Source organism: Wyeomyia smithii, chromosome 2, assembly GCF_029784165.1.
Source record: "Wyeomyia smithii strain HCP4-BCI-WySm-NY-G18 chromosome 2, ASM2978416v1, whole genome shotgun sequence".
Taxonomy (NCBI): domain Eukaryota; kingdom Metazoa; phylum Arthropoda; class Insecta; order Diptera; family Culicidae; genus Wyeomyia; species Wyeomyia smithii.
Window position 1 is genome coordinate 129370509 of NC_073695.1, and position 13234 is coordinate 129383742.

At 41.4% G+C, this 13234-nt stretch overlaps 1 protein-coding gene across 1 annotated transcript; it reads right to left on the reverse strand.

Annotated features, from left to right (window-relative positions):
• Positions 1–12229: 12229 nt before the first annotated feature.
• On the reverse strand, positions 12230–12997 carry LOC129719894 (uncharacterized). The gene has a single exon (XM_055671309.1). The coding sequence runs from the start codon at positions 12995–12997 to the stop codon at positions 12230–12232; it is 768 nt and encodes a 255-aa protein (XP_055527284.1).
• Positions 12998–13234: the final 237 nt, after the last annotated feature.

The window sequence follows — 13234 nt, forward strand, 5'->3', positions numbered from 1 at the left end:
ACATTGCTAAATTCATCCAAGCGATGGGTGCAAACACTAAGACCAGTCAGGTGACAGTTCGTCTTGAGCGTTTAGATGATCTTTGGGAAAAATCGGCGACGTCATCAACGAGATAGAGTCTCACGAGGAATATGAAGCAGAAGAAGATTCACTCACTAAAGAGAGGATAATCTTCGAAGATCGGTACTATGAGATGAAGGCATCTTTGATAGATCGGATCAAGGAGCGTCGAGAACAGACGATTCGGGGAGCTGAAACCACACTGATGTCATCGGGAGAGCATGTACGGCTACCGCAAATATAATTGCAGAGCTTTGATGGTGATATTGACGAATGGCTCAGCTTCAGAGACCTTTTCACGTCATTCATACACTGGAAAGCTGATCTATCGGAAGTGGAAAAGCTACACTATCTCAAGGGCTGTCTCGAGGGAGAAGCCAAGGCATTAATTGATCCATTGAAGCTAACTAAGGGGAACTACACTATCGCTTGGGAAACGCTACTCAAGCGATATAACAACAGTAAACTGCCTAAACGTAAGTACACCTCATTGACGACTTTGTGGTCAATAGGTCTTCGTACGAGTTTTCACAACCCCAGCAAAATCTTCTGAATATGGGCCTAAATTTCGCAATTCCTTCACGACCCAATATTGAACAATCGATCATCGATATAGAAGCTGGGATGGACAGTTGTAAACTTTCCACAGAACAAACTGGTGAAGTACGCCAATTTTTTTCAAAAATTACTAAGACACTGCCACGTCATGAAAATTCGTCTGATTTAAAGACAGTTGAGGAATTACGTAAAAACCTGTTTTCTATTTAAAAGCAGATAAGGGGAACAAAACCGTCATCATGGACAAGTCTGACTATGATGAACAAATAACCCAAAAAATTGATAAAGGTCCATATTGGCAACTGCGACTCAATCCTCTTGCTGATATGGTAAAACGTGTAGAAAATACAGTAAAAGAATGCAAACCCGTTTTGGGTAATGCGTTACAAAATCTTCGTGTTTCAAATCCAGTTCTTCCAAGAATAAAGGGTCTCCCCAAAATTCACAAACCTGGAAATGAAATGAGAGAAATTATCTCAGCGGTAGGGGCTCCCACAGAAAAATTGGCTAAATGGCTGGTAAAAGAATTTCAAGCCATGCCCCATAAATTTCCAAGTCGATCAGTAAAGAGCACCGGAGATTTCGTTGAAAATTTAAGATCCTCGGGTAACATCCAATCTGATGAGATAATGGTTTCATTTGACGTTACGGCCTTATTTCCTAGCGTTCCAGTGAATGAAACCTTAAACCTTTTATAGGACTGGCTTCTTTCCCAATATTTTGATAATACTTGGTAAAAGAAAGTTGACAGTTTGTTGAAACTTTCACGCCTTTGCATGAAAGAAAACTACTTCACATTTCGTGGTAAATTTTACAAACAGACTAAAGGGGCACCAATGGGGAATCCTCTTTCTCCCTTTCTATGTGAGCTCTTCATGGCAAATATAGAAAGTACATTAGAGAAGAGGAACATCTTACCGATTCGATGGTGGAGGTATGTGGATGATATTTTTTGTATTTTGAAAAGGGCGGATCTTGAAACTTTTTTCATATCCCTTAATAGTACCCATAAAAATATAAACTTCACAATTGAAAAAGAACTTAACAACAGACTCCCTTTCTTGGACGTCGTTGTAGTCAGAAAGTCTACGGACTTGGAATTTGAAATTTATCGGAAACCCACGAATACAAAACGGGTAATACCTAACACTTCAAACCATCCCTTCCAGCATAAAATGGCATCCTTCCATCATATGATCCACCGCATGGAAACTTTACCTCTAAGTGAAGTAGCCAAGCAAAAGGAACTGGAATATATTTTCGAAATTGCTAAACTTAATGGCTACAATGAAAGTATCATTCAAGCCATTGTTGATAAAAAGAAGCGTGCTCAAATTCGGAAATCTTTTACAACACTCACCCCAATAACAGAAGATCTGAAAAGGGTAGCCGTTGAATATGACGTTAACTTGACACGCCCACTTCGTTCAAAATTTAGAAAATTTGGGATGGATGTTGTCTACACTAGTAGAAATACCCAACTCAAAACAAAATTAGGGTCTACCAAAGACCCTATTGATACCCTGAACAAAGCTGGAATTTATAAAATTGCATGCAGTCACTGTGACATGGTTTACATTGGACAAACTAAACGTAACCTAGGGATACGTTTCAAAGAACATTTCGCAGAAGTGACCAAAGCAAGTAAAGTTTCAACAAATGCCCCACCACACCATTTCAAATCAAAAGTGGCTGAACATATTTTTAACGAGGAACATCCACTAACTTCGGATAACATTCACCTCCTCCGCCCCGTTAATAATTTATGGAAATTAGACGTAGCTGAAAGTTTAGAAATTTATAAACAACACTCATGCACGCTTCTCAATAAAGACGCAGGTAATCACCCCTCATGGCTATTCAATCTGCTTCCCAAAAACCCCAGACATGGTACGGTAAACAATCGACCGCATAATTCCCTACCTAACTCCAATTAAGGGTGCTAAATTTTCATTTTTACCTACTATAAATAAAAAAACAGGATTTACGCTTTGCTCTTTACCAGTCCACATAAGCACTGAGGAAGACTGTACGTCACAGTCGAAATATATATTTGCGGACTGAATTTCAATATTTTTTTTCCAAAAAATTTAGTAGAGTATAACGGAAACCGATAACTATTTCTTTGATTGATCTCAATCACTCTGCCAAGACGCTCGTTATAGATTTTCTAGATTTGACAATGGCATCCAAGCCAAATGAGCCAAATAGGTTTTTAAAGTTAAAAAAGAGCATTGCGGGTATCCACAAATCTGTTTCCTTTCTCAAAAATTGTTTGAAATATCATGTCACTCCCACGAGTCATAGAGTAAAAGTTAAATGTCCTATAGCCCCCTCCATTATGAAACATATGGAACGGGAGTGTTTGAAAAGTAGCATCAAGTTTCTTTATAGTAAACTTAGCTCCACAACTCTGGAATGTTATTCACTTCATTTAAAACTTGCCAAAGAATTTCCTTTTGAATTTCAAAATTTTCTAACTAAAGTTAAAGTAGCCGAAAAGTGTGAAGGGGAAAGAAAACGAAAATTGGGATTGAAAAAGTTAAATCAACTGCTTCTACGAAATAACAGTAGTAGAAAGACAGCCAAAGTACACCTCATTGACGACTTTGTGATCAATAGGTCTTCATACGAGTTTTCACAACCCCAGCAAAATTTTCTGAATATGGGCCTAAATTTCGCAATTCCTTCACGACCCAATATTGAACAATCGATCATCGATATAGAAGCTGGGATGGACAGTTGTAAACTTTCCACAGAACAAACTGGTGAAGTACGCCAAAATTTTTTCAAAAATTACTAAGACACTGCCACGTCATGAAAATTCGTCTGATTTAAAGACAGTTGAGGAATTACGTAAAAAACCTGTTTTCTATTTAAAAGCAGATAAGGGGAACAAAACCGTCATCATGGACAAGTCTGACTATGATGAACAAATAACCCAAAAAATTGATAAAGGTCCATATTGGCAACTGCGACTCAATCCTCTTGCTGATATGGTAAAACGTGTAGAAAATACAATAAAAGAATGCAAACCCGTTTTGGGTAATGCGTTACAAAATCTTCGTGTTTCAAATCCAGTTCTTCCAAGAATAAAGGGTCTCCCCAAAATTCACAAACCTGGAAATGAAATGAGAGAAATTATCTCAGCGGTAGGGGCTCCCACAGAAAAATTGGCTAAATGGCTGGTAAAAGAATTTCAAGCCATGCCCCATAAATTTCCAAGTCGATCAGTAAAGAGCACCTAACTCCAATTAAGGGTGCTAAATTTTCATTTTTACCTACTACAAATAAAAAAACAGGATTTACGCTTTGCTCTTTACCAGTCCACATAAGCACTGAGGAAGACTGTACGTCACAGTCGAAATATATATTTGCGGACTGAATTTCAATATTTATTTCCAAAAAATTTAGTAGAGTATAACGGAAACCGATAACTATTTCTTTGATTGATCTCAATCACTCTGCTAAGACGCTCGTTATAGATTTTCTAGATTTGCCTAAACGAAGGCAAGTGCAAGCTTTCTTTAAGCTGTCGGTTATATCAAAAGAGCCATCATCGGAACTTCATAAGCTGCTGGAATGGTTTGATACAATCACTCGAATCTTGGATCAAGTCATTGAACCTGGTGACTACAAGGATCTTTTGCTAACTGAGATTCTCAGCTCGAGGCTTGATACCTACACCCGGAGGGGATGGGAGGAACTGTCCTCTACTAAAAAAAAGGACACTCTCAAGGATTTAACCGAATTTCTTCACCGTAGGGTGGGAGAGACATCGACCACACAGCAAAGCAAGGAGGCAGCGCTAACTGAAATGAAACCGAATACAAGTGTCGGTAATGTCGCTGCTGTGAAGGTAACAGCCAATGTTGCAAAACAGCGTGATTCAGAGGTACTTTTAGCTACTGCGGTAATTATCATCGAGGATGATCATGGTGTGCGGCATACAGCGCGCGCCCTGTTAGATTCAGGATCAGAATGCAATTTTGTTTCGGAAAGATTGTGCAAACAAATGAACGTTGCCAAGGAAAGGGTAAAAATCTCTGTGGTTGGAATTGGTGCAGCTTCCGTTAGGGTGAAGCATACGATCCGCGTGAACATCAGATCGCGAAACTCAAAATTTTTCGAGGTTATGGATTTCTTAGTATTACCAAAATTGACATCAAAATTGCCTACTGCAACGGTGCTGACTATGGGATGGGTTATACCACAAGAGATCGAGCAAGCGGATCCTTCATTCTTCGTTTCGAATAGTGTGGACATAATACTTGGCATTCAATTGTTCTTCGGCTTCTTTCGGACTGGCAAGGCAATGTCATTAGGATAGGGACTACCACGGTCATTAGGATAGGGACTACCACGGTTAACAGAGTATCCGGAGAGGCTGCAACACTGACTAATTCGACGCAGATCACCTGCAATTTTGCGATATCTGACAAACTGGAGGAGATGATGGAAAGGTTTTGGTCCTGCGAGGAAGTAGGAGATACCCATACTTATTCCCCTGAAGAAAGGCGTTGTGAGGAGCATTTTAGTACCACTGTCCACCGAGGGTCGGATGGACGATATACGGTTTCACTTCCAAAAACCAAAATTAATCCACCTAGCGGTCAGACCAAGCCTTTCTCATTCAAACGTTTATTCGTTTCAATAGATTTACATGAACGCTTCAATCCAATAAATGTATATTCACTCTTAAGGTTCTAAAATATTGATGTTGTAATCTATACACATAAAAATGCAGTCTGGTCTGTCTGTCTGATCCATATAGGCTCGAAAACTACCGAACCGATCGACGTGAAAATTTGTATGTAGGGGTTTTTGGTGCCGATAAAGGTTCCTATGATAGTTTGATAGTTCCCATACAAATGAAACATAAATTTCTGCCCAACCCAAGAACAAACCAAGCAAATGAAACCGAATTTGGCATGTGGATGTTTTAAGGAGAAACAAATATGTCCATAATGGTTCGACACCCCTACCTTTTCTGGAAGGGTGGGGTTCCATACAAATGAAACAAAAATTTCTGCACATCTTGAGAGCTAACCAACTAAATGGAACCATATTTGGCAGGTGAATGTTTTCAGTGGTGACAAATTTGTTCCATAATCGACCTTAGGCAACAATTTGGATTGTAAGATGGCAACTTCCGGTTTCTGGAAAACAACCAAAATGGCCGATTTCCACCCGATATAATAATATCCGGATCTAGAATGATACTCAGGAGCTAAAATCGATCGGAATTGTCTTCAAATGTAATTATGAAATCCAAAATGGTGACTTTCGGTTTCGAAAAAACAGCAGCAAACGAGCAAATACCATCCAATATGGGTATTTCCGGAACCATAATGATGCACTGGAGCCACAAATCGACTTCAGACAACATTTTGGATTGTAAAATGGCAACTTCCGGTTTCTGGAAAACGGTCTGAAATGGACGATTCCCATTAAATATGAGTATCTCCGGAACCAGAAAGATGCACAGAAGCAAAAAAATTGATCACAAACACAATCTTGAATTTTAAGATGGTGACTTCCGGTGTCTGGCAAACAGCCGGAAATGACCAAATACCATTCAATATGAATGTTTTCGGAACCGGAATTACGCCCAGATAACAGAAATTGATGTCACAGGCTATTTTAAAGTCCAAAATAACGACTTTCGGTTTCTGAAAAACAGCCCAAAGTGACCAAATACCACCCAATATGAGCATCTCCGAAGCCAGAATGTTGCAAAAAGCTGAAAATTGACCTCAGACACCATTATGAATTGTAGAATGGCAACTTCTGGTTTCTGGAAAACAGCCAGAAATGGCCGATTACCGTCTAACATGAGTATCTCCAGATAGAATGATACACAGCACCTGAAATCGACCACAGACCCCATTTTGAATTATAGGTTGGCGACTTCCGGTTTCTGGGAAACAGCCGAAAGTGATCGAACAACACCCAAAATGGGGTTTTCTTATTATCTTAATTACCATTTGAAATCCAAGATGGCGACTACCGGTTTGAGAAAAACAGCCTAAAATAAACAAATACTATCCTATATAAGTATCTCTGGAACCAGAATGATGCATGTAGCTAACAATTGACCTCAGGTACCATTTTGAATTGCCAATTTGCAACTTCTAGGAAACAGTCGAAAATGACCGAATAATGCTCAACATGGGTATTTCCGTAATCGATGATGCATAGGAACCAAACATTGACCTTGGACACCATTTTGAATTTAAAGACGTCCACTTTTAGTTTCTGGAAAACAACAAAAATAACTAAATACCTCCCAATATGGCTATTTCCGGTGTCAGATTGATGCCAGAAAGATTGCTGAAAATGACCGAATACCACCCAATATGAATATATTCAGAATTAAGGCGACGTACAGAAGCCAAAAGTCGAGAATGTTGTCATTTCGCTAAAAACCAATCATTTTAAACGATTTGTTATTTGACTTTGATCATATATTATGGCCGATTCGTCGTGCATTTGCATATTTTAAACACATCGCAAGGAATCAATGAATTTGAAACGTTCAAATAGTACGACATCACATTTAAATTATGTTGAGGCCACATATATCGATCTAAGCAGGTATAGTTTTAAATAGTCTTTGAATTTCTTTTCTTTCCATAACTTTTGAGCCACATATCAAATTGTTATGAATTTTTTTTTTTATTCTCGCTTATTTTCCGTCGGTCTAGTTCCACACTGTTGTTGTGCCAATCACCGACGCCTGAGAGGCGACTCCACCCAGGACCCTTACTCACGACCCGTTGATTAACGGACCGGCGCCAACGGCTTAACTTCCTCATGCGATGGAAGGCGTGATCCTAGAGGATGACACCCCGTTAAGCATACAGACGCGAGGCATACGGACGCGAGGCATAGTACGCTAGGCATAATGGACGGCAGGCATACGGACACGAGGCATATGGACGCGAGGCCGAATGGACGCGAGGCCGAATGGACGCGAGGCCGAATGGACGCGAGGCCGAATGGACGCGAGGCCGAATGGATGCGAGGCCGAGTGGACGCGAGGCCGAATGGACGCAAGGCCGAATGGACGCGAGGCCGAATGGACACAAGGCCAAGGAAAAGTGATGCGAAATATTTTATTATCGTCATCATCATCACAGCCCTCTTTCAATATCATGTATTTTGCTACAAAGTGTCATTTGAAAAGCAATACACTCGCGGCCTTCGGCCGACTCGCTGTTCGAGCGAATGCTGTCCTTACTCGCTACCGCTCGTTCGGACTTAACTAAGGGAAGAAAACTCTGTTTGAGTAGACCTAGGAAACCAGTAGATCAGTCGTTTGGGTGCGAGAGGCCGCCGCTTCCGACGGCGGGTCGGCGGCCGGCTCGGACTGCGGAAACCACGGCGGCTCAGTGCCGCCTCGTTTCCTTGCCCTCGATTATGCGTCTTCGCCGCATGATTTCAAGAAAAGTATTATACCCAACTTTAACTCTTTAGGAATATATTTACACCGGAACTACATAATTGGATCTCATGCGATCGTACAACATCGCATTCGGCCTTGCGTTCATTCGGCCTTGCGTCCATTCGGCCTCGCGTCCATTCGGCCTCGCGTCCATTCGGCCTCGCGTCCATTCGGCCTCGCGTCCATTCGGCCTCGCGTCCATTCGGCCTCGCGTCCATTCGGCCTCGCGTCCATTCGGCCTCGCGTCCATTCGGCCTCGCGTCCATTCGGCCTCGCGTCCATTCGGCCTCGCGTCCATTCGGCCTCGCGTCCATTCGGCCTCGCGTCCATTCGGCCTCGCGTCCATTCGGCCTCGCGTCCATTCGGCCTCGCGTCCATTCGGCCTCGCGTCCATTCGGCCTCGCGTCCATTCGGCCTTGTGTCAATTCGGCCTCGCGTCCGTTATGCCTTGTGGCAGAATGCCTCGTATCCATTATGCCTCACATCCATTATGCCTCGCGTCTGTATGCCTAGCATACTATGCCTAACATCCATATGCCTAGCGTCCATATGCCTCGTGTCCCGTCCCCATCCTAGAGATTTTTCGCCTCAGAAAATCTCCCGGTGTCGGATAGGATTGAATCTAGACCAGTTGGGTTGGTTATGAGTGGAACTTTGAACCCGGGCGTCGAGCGTGGTTGGCGGAGACGTTACCAACCACGCTAGGCACGGTAAATTTTTTTTTGACCGTGATAAAATCGAAAAAGCACTGTTATCGAACTTAAGCAACTGTTATGTATTAAATTGTTAATAAAACAACGAAAGTCTATTATCTCAAAGATTACATGATTTATTTGAACATAACCAGTGTCATACGAACGAGTCATCTCTCAAACTTACAAATAACAAACTTCATAACAATTTGATATGTGGCTCAAAAGTTATGGAAAGAAAAAAAATTCAAAGACTATTTAAAACTATACCTGCTTAGATCGATATATGTGGCCTCAACATAATTTAAATGTGATGTCGTACTATTTAAACGTTTCAAATTCATTGATTCCTTGCGATGTGTTTAAAATCTGCAAATGCACGACGAATCGGCCATAATATATGATCAAAGTCAAATAACAAATCGTTTAAAATGATTGGTTTTTAGCGAAATGACAACATTCTCCACTTTTGGCTTCTGTACGTCGCCTTAATTCTGAATATATTCATATTGGGTGGTATTCGGTCATTTTCAGCAATCTTTCTGGCATCAATCTGACACCGGAAATAGCCATATTGGGAGGTAGTTATTTTTGTTGTTTTTCCAGAAACTAAAAGTGGACGTCTTTAAATTCAAAATGGTGTCCAAGGTCAATGTTTGGTTCCTATGCATCATCGATTACGGAAATACCCATGTTGAGCATTATTCGGTCATTTTCGACTGTTTCCTAGAAGTTGCAAATTAGCAATTCAAAATGGTACCTGAGGTCAATTGTTAGCTACATGCATCATTCTGGTTCCAGAGATACTTATATAGGATAGTATTTGTTTATTTTAGGCTGTTTTTCCCAAACCGGTAGTCGCCATCTTGTATTTCAAATGGTAATTAAGATAATAAGAAAACCCCATTTTGGGTGTTATTCGATCACTTTCGGCTGTTTCCCTGAAACCGGAAGTCGCCAACCTATAATTCAAAATGGGGTCTGTGGTCGATTTCAGCTGCTGTGTATCATTCTATCTGGAGATACTCATGTTAGACGGTAATCGGCCATTTTTGGCTGTTTTCCAGAAACCAAAAGTTGCCATTCTACAATTCATAATGGTGTCTGAGGTCAATTTTCAGCTTCTTGCAACATTCTGGCTCCGGAGATGCTCATATTGGGTGGTATTTGGTCACTTTGGGCTGTTTTTCAGAAACCGAAAGTCGTCATTTTGGACTTTAAAATTGCCTGTGACATCAATTTCTGTTATCTGGGCGTGATTCCGGTTCCGAAAACATTCATATTGAATGGTATTTGGTCATTTCCTCCTGTTTGCCATACACCGGAAGTCACCATCTTAAAATTCAAGATTGTGTTTGTGATCAATTTTTTTGCTTCTGTGCATCTTTCTGGTTCCGGAGATACTCATATTTAATGGGAATCGTCCATTTCAGACCGTTTTCCAGAAACCGGAAGTTGCCATTTTACAATCCAAAATGTTGTCTGAAGTCGATTTGTGGCTCCAGTGCATCATTACGGTTCCGGAAATACCCATATTGGATGGTATTTGCTCGTTTGCTGCTGTTTTTTTCGAAACCGGAAGTCACCATTTGGGATTTCATAATTACATTTGAAGACAATTCCGATCGATTTTAGCTCCTGAGTATCATTCTAGATCCGGATATTATTATATCGGGTGGAAATCGGCCATTTTGGTTGTTTTCCAGAAACCGGAAGTTGCCATCTTACAATCCAAATTGTTGCCTAAGGTCGATTATGGAACAAATTTGTCACCACTGAAAACATTCATCTGCCAAATATGGTTCCATTTAGTTGGTTAGCTCTCAAGATGTGCAGAATTTTTTGTTTCATTTGTATGGAACCCCACCCTTCCAGAAAAAGTAGGGGTGTCGAACCATTATGGACATATTTGTTTCTCCTTAAAACATCCACATGCCAAATTCGGTTTCATTTGCTTGTTTTGTTCTTGAGTTGGGCAGAAATTTGTTTCATTTGTATGGGAACTATCAAACTATCATAGGAACCTTTATCGGCACCAAAAACCCCTACATACAAATTTTCACGTCGATCGGTTCGGTAGTTTTCGAGCCTATATGGATCAGACAGACAGACCGGACTGCATTTTTATATGTATAGATTACAACATCAATATTTTAGAACCTTAAGAGTGAATATACATTTATTGGATTGAAGCGTTCATGTAAATCTATTGAAACAAATAAAAGTTTGAATGAGAAAGGCTGGGTCTGACCGCTAGGTGGATTAATTTGGGTTTTTGGAAGTGATACCGTATATCGTCCATCCAACCCTCGGTGGACAGTGGTACTAAAATGCTCCTCACAACCCCTTTCTTCAGGGGAATAAGTATGGGTATCTCCTACTTCCTCGCAGGACCAAAACCTTTCCATCATCTCCTCCAGTTTGTCAGATATCGCAATATTGCAGGTGATCTGCGTCGAATTAGTCAGTGTTGCAGCCTCTCCGGATACTATCGACCCAAGAACGGATTCTGTTAACCGTGGTAGTCCCTCTCCTAATGACATTGCCTTGCCAGTCCGAAAGAAGCCGAAGAACAATTGAATGCCAAGTATTGTGTCCACACTATTCGAAACGAAGAGTGATGGATCCGCTTGCTCGATCTCTTGTGATATAACCAACCCCATAGTCAGCACCGTTGCAGTAGACAATTTTGATGTCAATTTTGGTAATACTAAGAAATCCATAACCTCGAAAAATGTTGAGTTTCGCGATCTGATGTTCACGCGGATCGTATGCTTCACCCTAACGGAAGCTGCACCAATTCCAACCACAGAGATTTCTACCCTTTCCTTGGCAACGTTCATTTGTTTGAACAATCTTTCCGAAACAAAATTGCATTCTGATCCTGAATCTAACAGGGCGCGCGCTGTATGCCGCACACCATGATCATCCTCGATGATAATTACCGCAGTAGCTAAAAGTACCTCTGAATCACGCTGTTTTGCAACATTGGCTGTTACCTTCACAGCAGCGACATTACCGACACTTGTATTCGGTTTCATTTCAGTTAGCGCTGCCTCCTTGCTTTGCTGTGTGGTCGATGTCTCTCCCACCTGAGAAGTTTTATTACTGCTATCTGCTTCCGTCTTAAAACAAACCAATGTGTGATGCCGACCGTTGCATCTTTTGCACGAAAATTTAGACGAACAATCCTTTGCCTGGTGACCCTTTGTGAAGCAATTTCTGCACAGTGAGTGTGTGCGCAATAATGTTTCCCGGCCAGCCGCTGCCATACGCTGAAACGTCGGACACAAATGTAACCAATGACTATCCAAGCATGCATAGCATTTCGCAGTTGACGATTGTATCGCATTGTGACTTGCTCGTATGGTAAACGGCCTTTTCTTCGGCGCTGGTATTACTTCTGGTTTTGGATCAGTGTTTTTAGTGGGTATAGCCTCTAATATCCCCACCCTACGGTGAAGAAATTCGGTTAAATTCTTGAGAGTGTCCTTTTTTTAGTAGAGGACAGTTCCTCCCATCCCCTCCGGGTGTAGGTATCAAGCCTCGAGCTGAGAATCTCAATTAGCAAAAGATCCTTGTAGTCACCAGGTTCAATGACTTGATCCAAGATTTGAGTGATTGTATCAAACCATTCCAGCAGCTTATGAAGTTCCGATGATGGCTCTTTTGATATAACCGACAGCTTAAAGAAAGCTTGCACTTGCCTTCGTTTAAGCAGTTTACTGTTGTTATATCGCTTGAGTAGCGTTTCCCAAGCGATAGTGTGGTTCCCCTTAGTTAGCTTCAATGGATCAATTAATGCCTCGGCTTCTCCCTCGAGACAGCCCTTGAGATAGTGTAGCTTTTTCACTTCCGATAGATCAGCTTTCCAGTGTATGAGTGACGTGAAAAGGTCTCTGAAGCTGAGCCATTCGTCAATATCACCATCAAAGCTCTGCAATTTTATTTGCGGTAGCCGTACATGCTCTCCCGATGACACCAGTGTGGTTTCAGCTCCCCGAATCGACTGTTCCGATGTACCAGGTTCTCGACGCTCCTTGATCCGATCTATCAAAGATGCCTTCATCTCATAGTACCGATCTTCGAAGATTATCCTCTCTTTAGTAAGTGAATCTTCTTCTGCTTCATATTCCTCGTGAGACTCTATCTCGTTGATGACGTCGCCGATTTTTTCCCAAAGATCATCTAAACGCTCAAGACGAACTGTCACCTGACTGGTCTTAGTGTTTGCACCCATCGCTTGGATGAAATTAGCAATGTTGGAAAGTGATCCTCGGAGTTTCGTTTGTAAAGACTTTTTTTTGTTTTAGGAATTAGAATTACGTTGTCCATTGATGTGAACTTTTGTAATATATCCCAGTCAATTGCTATACGTGTCCCCTTGCAAAATACAATGACCACTATTGTTGAGTGATCAGGTACCTGCACCGACACGCTCCCAGTCAGGTGAAATATGGTTTATGGAGCCAATCAC